At 48.6% G+C, this 14333-nt stretch overlaps 2 protein-coding genes across 2 annotated transcripts; both read left to right on the top strand.

Moving 5' to 3' along the window:
• The first annotated feature begins 221 nt into the window (after positions 1-221).
• On the top strand, positions 222-6957 carry LOC115405371 (sodium/potassium/calcium exchanger 1-like). Its single transcript, XM_030114937.1, has 3 exons — positions 222-353; positions 6231-6865; positions 6918-6957. Exons 1-3 carry the CDS (start codon positions 222-224, stop codon positions 6955-6957), a joined length of 807 nt encoding a protein of 268 aa, XP_029970797.1.
• A 172-nt stretch (positions 6958-7129) lies between these two features.
• On the top strand, positions 7130-11031 carry LOC115405224 (uncharacterized). Its single transcript, XM_030114733.1, has 6 exons — positions 7130-7235; positions 7441-7655; positions 8749-8958; positions 9095-9648; positions 9993-10084; positions 10889-11031. The coding sequence occupies exons 2-6, from the start codon at positions 7471-7473 to the stop codon at positions 10979-10981; spliced, it is 1134 nt and encodes a 377-aa protein (XP_029970593.1). The 5' UTR covers positions 7130-7235; positions 7441-7470; the 3' UTR covers positions 10982-11031.
• The last annotated feature ends 3302 nt before the right edge of the window (positions 11032-14333 follow it).

Genomic DNA, 14333 nt, shown 5'->3' with positions numbered 1-14333 from the left:
CCGGCGCAGAGAGACGTACGCCACACCTGCCTGCCAATACACATTGATCTCTTCTGCTCCAGTTCGCAGCACCATAAGAGCACACGTCGATACATCATTCTGCTTCCTCTCTCTCTCTCTCTCTTTCTATCTGCTGCTGTCACTCTCTACCTCTCTCCACCACATACGCACACACACACACATACACACACACACGCGCGCGCGCGCGCGCCGCAGCTTGCATGCGTCCCTCCTCGCGCCGGCGAGCGGCCGCCTGGCTGCTGGCGCTGCCGTTAGGAAGAGGAGGAGAGGAATGCGCACGCCGCGGCCGCCTGGAGATGATCTCGTTCTGGCTGCTGTGCTGGAAGCTGCTGGTAGGTAACAGATCATCATCATCATCATCATCGTCATCGTCATAATGAGCCTCGGCAGCTCTCTCACGGACACGCCGCTCGTCCTTCGCCAGGCAGATCTGGGCATGTTTTCTGAACGAGGCTGGAGGATTAGCTCGCGCTGCCGTCAAACCCCGCGCTTTTCTTGGCTTCTGTTCCCGCTCTTATCCGTCACCATTTTGGGTACTTTGCCGGATTTCATGGTTCCGGCTTATGTAACAGTGCTGGCTCTGCAGGATGGAGCCGAGCAGAGGAGACGGTCATGGCAGCTTGGTTTATTTTTCTGCCTTTGATTTCTGTGTGCAGTCATAGAGAGGCTCTGCCGAAGAGGCGACACCCGCTGAAACAAAGAGAACCGAACTTCTAAACTTGACCTGTTCATCCTCTGCAGTATAACCTGCTGCTGAATTATTGCCTGCAAGTGACCCTCTGGGGAAATGGTTCCTAACCTGGAGTCCGGACCACCTCTGGGGCCTGTTGAAGGTCACCGGGGAGTTCAAGCTATCATGTCTCCATGAAAACCATCAATAAATGATCCTCATTCATTTCTCTGAAGACAACAAAAATCTGCAGAGTTACTAGTCCAGTGAAAGAAGAAACCAGTCAGATGTTAATACATTTAGTTTCATAGACTGTCTGAAGCCTTTAATGAAAACTATGCTGTATTCAACAGGCTTTGCTCTGTGCATCGCTCTGGAAGTTAGCATTTAGCATTTCATCATCTTCTTTACAGACATTCCCCAAAGACTTCAAACCTTCAGTAAGTGAAGTTGAACCGGATTTTGGGTTGATTGTTGTGATCAATAGAACAATAGAAACTAGCCTGAGTGTGGCGAGCTGCGGCGGCTAACAGTCATTCAGTACAGGTTCATATCGGCGAGTCGGGGTGTGTGGGCGGAGTCATTCTACACCTGTATTTATACCCACAGTCGAAATGCATGAACTTTCAGAGAAACTGATCATTAAGCAACAGAGAAAAATAAATTTGGCAAAAGATTTGCACTAAAGTTACTATTTGGGTGCTGCTTTGTCTGACAGCGTTGTAGCTCCAACTAGTGGCAGACGATTGCATGACAGTAAAGACGTATTTAATAGAAGGATGAAACAGTCATTAACTTAAAGGTTTTGTTGCGGTGAGTGAAGAGGCAAATGTTTAACCATTTACCCTTTCACGTATCTCCAGTCAGAACCTAAAGGTTTTACTTTCTCTTTTGGATGCTGGTTGTGTGTTTTTCCCATGTTTTGCTTTTATATTTTACAAAATCAAGATTACAGAGGGAGGAAAACAGCTTGGGGGACAAGTCCTGCTTATCAGTGACTCTCAGCATGGGATCCCCAGACAACGGCGGCCCAGAAAGGCCAACTCTACAACCCAGCGGCAAAAGCCACAGCGCACTTACGGCCTTTGCCGTTGAGCTGTGGCTTTCTGTTGTTGTGTTGTGAATTTTTGATCATATCTTGTGACTGCTGCTTTTTCATTTCTTGTGACATTTGCTGTTGTGAATATTGCTGTTGGGTTGTGGATTTCTGATCATATGTTGTGACTGTTGCTGTTATGTTGTGAATTTTGCTGTTGTGTTACAATTTTTTGATTATATGTTGTGGCTTTTTAAGTTTTGTTGTGGTTTTTTGATTATATGCTATGTCTTTTGCAGTCCGGTTGGGACTTTTCCCCCTTGTGGCTTTTTTATATGTTGTGACTTTTGCCATTGTGGTGTGGCGCTGGCCCTCCTGGGCCACCGTACGAGACCCCCTTGGTACCAAAGCACCAAAGGTTAGAAGAGAGGCTGAGGCGTCTTGTGCTTTGAGGCGGTCATGTCAAAGAAAACGGGATCCTGTGGGAGCGTCTCTGTATTTCGCTTCAGTAGTGTGTTTTGGGAAATCAGAGATCAAACCAGGGGGTCTGAGGGTCTGGGGGTCAGGGTCTGGGATTCTGGGGTTCTTGGGGGCTGATCTCCATAAACCAGGTCTGTAGTGTGATGGGCAGATGTCTGCTGCTCACGGATGAGGCTTCATGAATCCAGCCATTACTCATCTGTGATGGGTAAAGCCCTGTAATCCTCTACACACACACACACACACACACACACACACACACACACACACACACACACACACACAGAGTGATTAAATAATGCTGATAATTCTGTCTCCAGCTGTTGTGGGTGGATCAGACAGAAATCTGGAGCTCACTTCATTCATCTTGTGAATGAGGACGTGTCAGTGGACAAAGGTCAGCGAGCCCGAGCGGTGATCCTAAAGGTCGCTGTTTCAGATCTGCAGGCAGTGATCAGACGCATGGATTAGAGCTGAGAGCTGCATGAATACAGATGAGGAAACAAACAAAGCACCAGCACTGTTTCTGTCATATTTCAGCTCAGAGTGAAACACGAGAGAACCGGTCCTCTGAAGGACGGTGTTGTGTCTTTGGTTTCATGTTGGACACGTTAAACTCGATTAAACAGAGTAAATGAGAACCTGCTGTTTATCCATCTGAAGGGCAGACAGATGTGAACACCACTCACACAACGTGATCAGATGAAATCAGAGATTGCAGTGCGGGATGCTGGGATGTTTCCTCATTAAGTGGTGTGAATTGATGGACACATGAATGTGTGTGTTGAGTGGATTCATCTGCACAGTAACAATAAAAAACGCTCACAGAGAGCTTCAAGTGTTCACGCTCCAGTTTTTACTGCTCATTTGCTTGTGGTGCCGTTTCACAGTTTCAGGATCTTTTCCTCTGAACGTTATTTATTTGAGATGTAATGTTGCTTTTACATGATTGAACTGATATAATTTACAAAAAAATCCAAGGCATGCTTACAGGATGTACTTTATGTGGGGGTCAGCGTTACGGTAATCTCATTATATTGACAGTCCAGGCCGAGTTTAAAGCTTCATTAAAGAACAATCGTTTACATCAGTTTGACATTCTAAACAATATTTAAATTTACCTTAATAATAGTATTATAAGCAAATAAATACAGAAATGATGAAGAGGACAACCGGAATCATTCAGCATTTCTGTGAACCTGAAAGGTTTTCTCAGTTTGGTAAAGATCAGAAAATCATTTTAACTTCCAAGTTTCCATCTTCTTTGGAAAAGTTATGAAGTTCAATGCCAGAATTGTCTTTGTTAGTGTCACAAAAGCTCTTTAAGCTAATTTAACCAGACAACAGACGCAATTTAAATCCATGTTGACGTATTTAGTCGGGATGCACTCAGGTTCGATACTGCACGGAGTAATCACTCTCATGAAAGCTCCCTGATACAACTGATCAAGTCCTAACTGATCAGGGGATCCAGGAGGATTTTACTCTGAGCCATGCTACATGCTACATGCTACACGCTACGTGCTACGTGCTAAAGAGTTTCCAGGCTCACACACCAGCTGAATGCTACTTGCTAAATGCTACGTATGAATAGAGTGTGACTGATACACCCATTACAGTGAGCTGGAGTGTGTGTGCAGGCGTGCTTGTTCCTGAGGGAGATATGAAGATATTTCATACTGGCATCGGGTTTCTTCTTAGTTTCTGTGACGCCATAATTCGGTTGCATAATTGCTTTTGGTGAAAAGCTGTTTGCTTCCTTTATCTCTGGCTGTGTCGTGCCGTCGTGAAGCTTTATTTTTACATGGGTTTTGGAGAGGCTGTGATTTGAGCTGGTCTTCATTGAGCTTTAATGTTGCGTTTGTGTCAGTCAGCTCTGCCAACCCTGCCTGTACTCCTGTTGGCTTGTTCTTTAACAGTCAGACACAAAATGCATGAGTGTAGCTGGAAGTCTGAGGCGCCTGAAGGAAACGTTGCAGCGGCTCCGCTGCCCGGGTTGTGTTGACACACTTTAGGAGGAGAGCAGTGTTCCTGAGGCAGCTGCAGGCCGCCTGGATGCATCGAGTCGGGCTGCAGCCTCTGTGTTGGAGGCTCTGTCCTCCCGTCACGTCCCGATAGGTCAGCCTTCAGCACATCGGCAGCAGCAGAGCGGCGTGCCGACGCTGTGGGCCAATCTCATCCGTCTCCTCACATTGTGACTTACAGCAGAGCTGCAGCAGCCCGCCTGCCGCTGCATCTATACTTAGTGTTACCATGGCAACGCCTCCTGTCTTTCACTGGCACACGCCTGCAGAAACAGACCATAATAGTACAGCGGCCCACTCAAAGCGAGGCAGCGGCGCCATGGCAACGACATGCGAGCTTCAGTTTATGAGTTTATCCCATCGGAGGCATGTACACTTCTGTAATCTCCTCTGCTGTGAGTGTGTGTGAGTGTGTGTGTGTGTGTGTGTGTGTGTGTGTGTGTGTGTGTGTGAGTGTGTGTGTGTGTGTGTGTGTGAGTGTGTGTGTGTGTGTGTGTGTGTGTGTGTGTGTGTGTGTGTGTGTGTGTGAGTGTGTGTGTGTGTGTGTGTGTGTGTGTGTGAGTGTGTGTGTGTGTGTGTGTGTGTGTTTATTTTTATTTTACATGTTTTTTTTCTTAATCTTCTGAAGCAGATTTTTTCCCATCATGCATCCTGTCCAGTTAGTTTTTACCTGTGTTCTTTGGTGCTCAGTAGGTTAAACAGGAGAACCAACGTCAGGCGCTTCATCACAGCGGCACAGTTGAGGCCGTTAAAGGAAATCAGTGAGTTTAAGACTGAAAACGTGTTGTAGGGGTCCTGCACCATCTGGACCATAACTCGTGCTTCGGTACTTGGCCGTTCATGTGATTTACATTAAGAATTGGCTCATTACTCAGATACCACTGTAACTTTTACTGTCTCCAATCCCAAGTTTTTGTCCTTCAGCTCACTGAGAGAAAAACAGAGAAACTGACTGTGATGAAGAAAACAGAAAGAGGGCTGGAGTTGGTCATGAAGGTCAGAGCTGAGGAGCAAATTCACAGAAGGTTCTGGAACAGCTGAACGATCTTTAACACAGCATTTCTGGACACAGAAACATACAGAAGATTTTTTAAGTACAGTTTTATGTTTTTCCTCTTGTTTGACAGATACGACTTTCATTCAGACATGACTGGAGAATACAGCGTTCTAATTCAAATAAAAAAAACTATTCTCTGAACACATTTAAAAACAAGCAGAAGGTTAATGAATGTGTCTAAATCACTACACACACACACACACACACACACACACACAACTGAAACAACAGCTAAATATAGCCTCTTGTTTCTGGGCACATCCGTGTGTTTTTATACTTTTTATTCACTCAGGCTGATGGATCAAACTCCTGCTCATCCTGCAGCGCCTGTGTCCATTCAGAACAGAAACATTTAGACATAGTCAGCCGTTAAAGTCTGTTCTCACTGTTTATGATCATGATGAGGACTGAACAACAGAATGATGTTGACGCCACGTTACCACAGTCTGTTGTTTCACACATCATTTCTCACGTGGTTCAGCAGCTGCAGGGCTGAAGTTTGTCTCCAGCTGTGTGGTTTTATGTCTGGTTCACTTATTTGAGATTTCTTTATGCTGTTCCGAACAAAATGCACCCATATGTCACATTTAATTATTATTGGAATTGAAATAAACACCGATGATGGTCATTGAGTAAACTGATCCCACTTCTGAGTGCAGACCTTCAGCGCCGAACATTGTGTGTGTGTGTGTGTGTGTGTGTGTGTGTGTGTGTGTGTGTCACGTATCAAGGCTGAACCAGCAGCAGACACACACCGGGACTCAGCTTCAGGGAGTTTGTCACACAGTTCAGGACGAGGACAGGGAAGCAGAGCTGACGCAGGGCTGCAGCTCGCTGAGCGGATAACGGAGGAGACTTGACACCGAGGTCACGGCGTGGTCCTGACCTGTGAGTCTCCGTCCAGGACAGTCAAGTCAAGAACTGAACTGCTTGTTTCCACAGAGAGCTACAGCCGGTCTGAGGAGAAATACACCCGAGCTGACAGACGGTAACCCTGACGACGACGACGCCTCCGACAACCCTCCCACACAACCAGCAGATCCGGTAACCATGGAGATCAGCTCCTCGCCGCCACTCACAGACCTGGAGAGAGACGGCTTCTTCAGCTACCAGATCCAGGATCAGCCGGACGGGCCGGCGGCGGGGAAGGAGGCCGCGGGCGGGGAGTACGACAAAGGAGACGAGTGTGACTACCTGGTGTTTGAGATTGGAGAGGAGAAGGGAGCAGCCAGAGGGGCTGGGAGCGAAGGAGGGGATGAGGGCAGAGGGGAAACCGAGGGGCAGGATGAGGGCAGAGGGGAAATAGACGGAGAAGAAGAAGGGAGGGGGGAAACCGAAGGAGAGGATGAGGGCCGGAGAGACATGGAGATCAAGGATGAAGACAGAGGGAGAGTGGAAGGAGAGGACGGGAAACAAGGAGAAACAAAGACTGAGGACTTGGGGAAAAGAGAGATCGAGGGGGAAGACGGAGGACAAGGCGGCAGCAGTGAGGAGTGGATGGAAGGAGCAGGGAGAGAGGAGCGAGGCGACTCGGCGCTGGACCTGCTGCTCGACGGCGACCCTCTGCTGGCTCGTCCGTCTGAGGAGGCCCCGGCCGCCGCCGCCGCCGCCGCCGCCTCCACCCTGCAGGAGCCCTGGGGTCACGACCTGCTCGGCACGGACGACCTGAGCGACTGCCTCCAGGCCGAGCTGGCCGTGGTGTACTCCGACAGCGAGGCGGGGGAGGACGCCTGGGCGGGATTCACCAAGAAGGAGGAGGAGGCGGGAGAGAGGGAGGAGGAGGCCCACGAGGAGATGGCCGCCGACGAGCAGAAGGAGGCGGAGCTGGAGAGGGAGGAGCGGCGGGGGGGCGGGCAGGAGGAGGAGGAGCACAGGGCGGGGAGGGATGTTTTCCCACGCTCCCCTTCTGTCAGCTCCACTGCCAGCTCCACCGACCCGGACAGGAAGGTGCGTCCAGGTCTCTGGTGATGGAGGGAAAATTCACTGATACAACAAAACATTCTCCAATGACCAAACGCACAAAACCAGTAGATTTATCACATTACTCAATGTACTTTAAAACATCTAACATGATCTGTCTTCAAAAACCGACGGCATGAAAAGAACTTGAATAACTTGTTGCATCACCGCTAAATCGGAGTTCTGCTCTCAGTTTCCGGTAGATTTCTGCGTCCACCAGGAGATGCGCAGTGAGAACGTCTCCACCGAGCACGTGGACTTCATGGTGGCACGCAAGCAGTGGAAGAAAATGGAGGCGGACGTCAAAGGTCACCCCATCCCCAAACCGGGCCTGAGAGCTCAGGGGAGCTTCCAGGGGACCCACTCTTCACTGTATCCCCCCACCCGCAGCCCCCGGCTCAAACACAGGTACGGTGAGGGGCCTCAGACACTGAGCTGGCTTCATGCGATGTTTCCAGTTGACCTGCAGGCCAACCCAGAGTGTGACTGTGTGAGAGCGTTGTCGCTCCGGCACCAGACTCAGCTTCGCTCGAGCAGGTGTTAAAGCTAGGGTTGGCGATCTTGGAAAACTAGCATGTACCACGAATGTAGCATCTCCCCAAGGCTCCGCCTAGCTAGCTCCGCCCAGCTCCCACCCCATTGGAGGAGCTCCCGTTGGGAGCGGAGACGCGGAGACGTTCGCGGCGCGCGGCACTTCCGTGTCCAGTGCGTTCCTGGCGTAACCTGTCCTCAGGCTTCGTTTCTTTGTTTTTCTTTATTTGCACAACGCCAAGTTATGGCGCACTCAGCGGTAAGTAAAGCCCCAAACATTCTTCTCCGCCGTTCTGCAACGACGCTCCGTCCTTCTACGCCGCACTGAACCAGGGTCAGTGCACGCCATTGACATGTACACACAGGGGCAGGTCGAACGGCGAAGGGATTTGATTGGTTTAAAAAAAGGTGTCCCGGCAAGACTATTGGTTGCTGTTTTTCCCGTTTTACTCCTGCTGTAGATAGCGGATATTTTCCAAACTACTTTAAGAACACGCTATGAATTGCTTCCCATCGGGTCATAAAGATCATTTTAAGCAGTATTTAAAAAAATGCATCTCATTCAGATCGCCAACCCGAGCTTTAAAGTTCATCTGGACGCTGGTACAGAACAGAGAGAGGAACTCAAACAAAGCTGACGGGGGGAATCCGAAGAAGCAGACACTGAACAGACAGGAAACGTTGGAATCTGAAAGGCAGACATGGAGTAGTGAGGAGATGCAGGCACCCATTGATATAAAGTCAAAAGACGATGTATAGTATTATGGGTGCTTGTAGCTCGCTGCTAACTGCTAGCTGCTAGCCAGCTAAAGGGGAGGGATTTCCAGTCCGGACCGATCAATGAGCTCGGTTTCTACTTCACTGTGCTTTTTCTCTCCTGCCTGGCCAGTGGACAGAGCTCCAAACCAGCCCTTTGTTCCAACATCTGCTTCAGTGCGTCCTCATGAAGCGTCTGCTTGACTTCCTCCAGGGACGTTCAGCCCGCCGTGGCCCGGGAGCCGCCTCTGTCCTCCACCCTGTCCCCCAGCTCAGAGGACTCGGGGCTGGACGACCCGTCCTACCGCAGCCCCCCCGAGGAGCCGGAGACCGCCGTGGAGAGAGAGATCCGGCTGACTCTGGAGAGAGAGGAGCAGCACCGCAGGGAGAGAGGGAGGCTCGCTCAGGGCCTGACCACATCCAGGTGACCAGAACACACATGACACCGTGAAAGACTTCCTGCGAGACCCCGCCCCCCGAGCTACTGGGAAACACAAGAGGGAACTTGTATTGCAGATTTTAAAGTTGCGTTGTTGTTTGTTGGTTTGTGCTGTGGTCAGGCCGTCCACCCTGCAGACCGGACGATCTCCACCCAGACCGCCGGCGTGCCGGACCCCGACTCTCTCCGTCTCTCCCTCCCCCTCCTACTCCTCCTCCCTCCCCCGGTCCCTGTACCACGAACTGACGGCCAACAACGTCATCATCCTGGAGCCCGACTCCTCCAGCCCCGCCTCCAGGACCCGCCTCCTCTCCTCCGCCATCAGCGGCCTCTCCGAGCAGGACGCCCCCTCCGCCAACGTGATCGTGGTGGAGACCTCCAACCTGATCATCCGCAGCGCCTCCGAGTTCTGCCTGAGCTCCGGGCCGGCGCCGGCGCCGGCGGAGCCGCAGGAGAGCACCTTCACCTCCAACCCCTTCTTCAAGCTGCGCTCCCTCAGCAGCCAGTCGCTGGTGGAGCAGGAGATCCGGCTGGTGAGGCAGAGGGAGGAGGAGTGGAGGAGGCAGAGGGAGGAGGAGTGGAGGAGGAGGAAGGAGGAGCAGTGGAGGAGAGGCAGGGAGCGCTACGACACCGTGCTGGTGTCTCCGGGCCTCAGCGAGAACATCACCTTCACCGGTACGGAGCGCCGCACTGTCGGCTCCGGGTGCAGAGCTGCTGTCTCCCCTGCATCCCGGCTGTTAGCTTTAGCGTCAGCTAACTGTTAGCTTAGCATTTCAGTTCTCCAAATTACAAAATAAAAGTCTCATTAATTGTGACCTAACTTCATTTAGCATAACAAACTACAGCTGTACACCACGGCACGCTCTGTGTTCGTGTTCAGGTTCTGTCTGAATCCCAGTTTTACTCCAATCATTCAGTTAGATTTGATTTGTCACTTGATATCACATACTTTAATATTTATCCGTGTCTGTTTCCCCTCATTTCATTTTCACACTTGTTGTGTTTGTTTGTTGTTTTAGTTCCGGAGGTCCCAGACAGGTGTGTGTCCTCCCCTTCGTCCCCCTCCAGGACCCGCAAAATGGAACGATCCAGTTTGTCCTGTGACCACAAGGTGGGCTCACACACACACACACACACACACACACACACACACACACACACACACACACACACACACACACACACACAAAATCACTTTTATGCCAATCCATTGTGCTTTTATTTTGAAATTTGCAAGCGATTTACTAAGAATCAACACACTGATAAACTTGCATGTTTTATTTTTAGTTGTTTTTCCAGCGGTCGGTATCCTCAGTATTCATTTATATAGAACTTATTTAGACAGTAAATGTAACTCAGTTTTCTCTAAAGACTGTAAAAGAAATCACTTAAAGAAAAAAACAACAACAAAAAACCCTACTGCACATATAGAAGCATAAAAATGCACAAACATCTCTAGTAAATTAAATTAAACACATTTTAACTGAAGTGAATCTTTAACTTTTGGCCTGAAGTGTAGCTTCGTCTGTATTTTCTTGTGTGTTTGAGCTCTTCTCTTCCTGAAAGTGACTGTTTCACTGTGTCGGGCTGCACTCATGTGTCTTCTCATTATTTTGTTCTGTCTTTTATGCTTTCCATGTTGGATAATCGGTTTTATTTTTCCACCCTTCCATTCATTTGTTTCTTATCGATTGTGAACGTTCTGATTGGATAATCAGCTGGATTGATCGCACTTTTAATCCAGCGGTTCACAATCTGGCGGCTATAACCATCGTGTGTCTCGGTTGTTTCATTCTCGCTTCACATCTGCATCCATTGACTCGCCTCCCCTCTCTCTGTCGTCCATCCGTCCGTCCACCCATCCGTCCATGTGTCTTTGCTCCAGTGGTTCAGCTGAATCTCCCCCTCCCTCCAGTTCCCCTCCTCCCTCTCCTCGGCGCCTCGACGGCAGAACGCCATGGCGCAGCGCTGGGAGGCCTCCCTGTTAGCCAATCAGAAGAAGGAGTGAGAGACCGCCCGGCCCGTCTGTCCATGAGGTCCCTCGTCCTCGTCCTCGTCCTCAGAGTTCCGTCTGTCTGCAGGTTGAGTCCCAGTGTTGCAGCTGGAGTGTTTTTGGAGAGGAACCAGCGTTCCTCCTCAGGGACGACGACCGTTCTGATTCCAGAAAGTCGTGAAGGTCCGACTCCCGCTGAGGTTTGACAGGCCGGACGCCAGAACGGACCACGAGCCTGCAGTTCCACCCAGTGAGACTGATCTGTCACGCTTTTCTTCAGAAGCACATTTAATGCTTTCCACCTATATATTTGATATTTAGAGCACCTTCGTTTCTACATGTTAATGGATCGCGCCGCTAGTATGCTGTTTGTGCTGTGTATTGATTTGCCGGTGAATCGGAGCGCTCGCATTTCCCCGTCGAGGTTTGAGCTGATGTCTTTCTCTTCGATCAGTGAGGAGATCTCTGCATTTCCCTGAAGTGTCTGCGTCTGCGTCCGTCCCGTGACGGACTAATCCTGCTCCCCAAAACCCCAGAGCACTGACCGATGTTCCAGCAATCCTTCCAGGCCACGAGGAAACAGTTTCTCTGCAGTGCAGTGGCAGGAGGAGGAACACTGAGTCGTGAGCTGCAGAGTCGCTGCTGATGCTGTTTTCCAGCTGCTTCAGGGCGGAGTTGAAGTAGATCTCCGTTGCTTCCTGTGTCACATGTGAGCATCTTCAGCGTTTTACTGTTGTTTCTACAGCATGTAGCAGTGATCGGTGTCGTTCTAACCCCGGGAATCTGAGACTGACTGGAAAACAGCACTGGCGGTTTGTGCTTTCGTGCATTTTTAAAGATGCCGCTGAGATTTAGAGAATCACTGCCTGAAGTGAGCGGTTGCTCTGAGCCAACCAAAAGGGTTCAGAACATCCACGCAGGTCAAACACACCTCGCTAAAGCCGCTGCTGCCTGAGAGCTTCTTCAGTTCAGGTCATCCAGCTGAGTCTCTTTATTTTTCCAGCAGTATTTCCAGGCGCTTTAGCATTAGCTGGATCAGCATTCACCTGCAGCTCACCGTGTAACTCTGAGGCACCTCGAACCTTAACAGACAGAAGAAAGTGCTGAGTTTTGGCAGCGTGGTCTGAATCCCTCTGGTCAGTCCCGTCAGGACGCTGCGCTTCACAGAAGGTCAAACGAGGAGCTACAACGTGTTTGATTGTAGCTCAGAGGGCTATACATGAACACCTCCTGGCACTACAATGAGAATCCAATTATTATGTTATTCAGCCAAAACTGCCCCTGAAAATCACCCACAGTCGCAACATTTCAGCATTCTGAGGTGGAGTGAAGCTTTTTACACATTTCTAAGTCTTGATTCCTACAAAGAGATTTATTGTCAAGTATTTTTGCTCCATATATTTATGAACTGAGTGACGCTATTAAATATATAAGCTTGTATATAAGAAAAGGTTTATAATAATGTTGTGAGAGAATGAATTGTGTCCGTTTTTTAGGAGATGATGTTGGTGTGTGAGTGTGTTTTACTCCTCCTCCTCCTCCCATCAGCTGATCAGCCTCTCTCTGAGAGCAGATCAGACGTGGGATTCGACTGAAGTGATGAGTCTGAAATCTGAAGTCACAGATGAGGCTTTGTCTGCTTTAAGTTTGTCAAACTTAAATTTGCACATTGTTTTTAAAAAAGAAGCCATACTCAGATATTTTCCACCAAGCCGATGGGAGAGGGGTTGTTTTAGGAGGCCTTTGGTTCCCAAATGGTCTAGAACATTCTAGAGGAGGGTTAGACTCAGACTGCTGGTGCCACCAGGACATCGCTGTATTGTCCAGACTAAAAGTCCAACCTGCCAAACTGTTTTGATCAGTAGATTCTGAATAGAAGTCTGACAAGCTGCTGAACAAAAATAAAAAAAAGGGTGAGTTAGAGACATTAAAATCCAGAAACAGCAGGTGGCTGACTGATCTAACCTTTAAAATCCCACCAGAGCAATAAAACACCAGCAGAACACTACAAGATAGGTGATAGTTTTTATTTTTATCGTAGTGGCCCAATAATGACAATAACAGAAGAATGGAAGGTTGTTTTTTAATGACAGTTTGAGTTCAGTTGCACTTTAAGGAATTTCTTCCTTCTGCCTCAAGCTTTGGTCTTTAGCTTGAGTCGAACTGTTTGCACTTCAGTCTTTGGATTGATTCAGAGTTGAGCTTGAAGCTACAATAAGTATGGTTGTTTTAGAGGACTGGAGTCTGGATGAATGGTTTACAGTTTGATTTAAAGATGATTTAATGAGGAACCGTCAGCGTTTAAAGCCAGTGGCGGGTTTTCATTAGAGAGCTTCAACAGGAAACACGATGGTGGGGTCAGGGGGCTGCCTTTTCCCTGCATCATGCTTTACTGGTTATTTCATCAAAATAAACATTTTCATCAGAAAATCTGACTTCAGTGGAGATGATTACGAAATTAAAATAAGCTTTAGTGCAAAACTACATGTGAGACAGATGTGACAGCTGCAGACTCTCCAGTTGAAGGTGAAAGATGTTCACACGCCTTCTCAACAGCCAATAATAACCTTCATATAGCCACGAATGGAGAAAAACCCACAAAATCTGAAATTAAACCTCTGACAAACAAGTCACTTCAAAAGCTCCAAAACTAACCAAAACAGATTAAAAATGTTCATATTCCATATTTAATCCACTTCAGTCTTTAATTCTTTAATTTTCTCATCAAAATAGAATAGAATAGAATAGAATAGAATAGAATAGAATAGACTTTATTGTCATTGCACGGGCGGGGGGGGGGGGGGGGGGGGTACAACGAAAAACCTGAGAGAACACATTTTAGAAACAAGAGTGAAAGAACACGCAGCATCATGCTGGTTTTAAACAGTGATGGAAAAACAAAAAACCAACACTTTAAACGCGCCTTCATTTGAAGAAGCTGCTCGTCTTGGTTAAGATGTCAGTAAAAGTCCATTTAGACTGATTTAGTTTGGAAATGATGAGTTTTCTCCTTTCATTGAGACTCAGTGAAAGAAGTTTCAGACGTTCTTCTTCGCTGAGATTCAGAATTAAACGACTCGGTTCAATGAGAAACTGAAGGTCAGGCTTGAAGGTTCAGCCGGTCGATCAATGTGTTGAGGTGGATGAAAAAGTCAAAATGCGTCGTTTGAAGCTGCGGTTTGACGAAGCCGACCATGTTTTGTTTGTTTTGACGAACAGGCCCACGGTGTGGTGTGATTGGCTCTGCTCCCCTCCGCTCCACGCTCACCGCTGTCCCCGCTTTCTGCTCGCTTCAGCATCACTTTTAGTTTCAGTTTTAGAGATGAAGCGGAGATTCGGGGCTTTTCCGTTAATACGGCCGACTCCT

This window comes from Salarias fasciatus, chromosome 18 (assembly GCF_902148845.1).
Source record: "Salarias fasciatus chromosome 18, fSalaFa1.1, whole genome shotgun sequence".
In the NCBI taxonomy this organism is placed as follows: Eukaryota; Metazoa; Chordata; class Actinopteri; order Blenniiformes; family Blenniidae; genus Salarias; species Salarias fasciatus.
The sequence above is the reverse complement of the archived record's forward strand: the minus strand, read 5'-3'. Positions and strand labels throughout refer to the sequence as shown.

Bases quoted from the DNA above. Each gene is read 5' to 3' on its own strand.
- LOC115405371 (XM_030114937.1), top strand. From the start codon at position 222: ATGCGTCCCTCCTCGCGCCGGCGAGCGGCCGCCTGGCTGCTGGCGCTG. The intron at 354-6,230 runs GTAGGTAACAGA...TTGTTTCCACAG, and splicing joins TGCTGTGCTGGAAGCTGCTG to AGAGCTACAGCCGGTCTGAG. The intron at 6,866-6,917 runs GTCTGAGGAGGC...TCCACCCTGCAG, and splicing joins GACCCTCTGCTGGCTCGTCC to GAGCCCTGGGGTCACGACCT.
- LOC115405224 (XM_030114733.1), top strand. From the start codon at position 7,471: ATGCGCAGTGAGAACGTCTCCACCGAGCACGTGGACTTCATGGTGGCA. The intron at 8,959-9,094 runs GTGACCAGAACA...TGCTGTGGTCAG, and splicing joins CAGGGCCTGACCACATCCAG to GCCGTCCACCCTGCAGACCG. The intron at 9,649-9,992 runs GTACGGAGCGCC...TTGTTGTTTTAG, and splicing joins CGAGAACATCACCTTCACCG to TTCCGGAGGTCCCAGACAGG.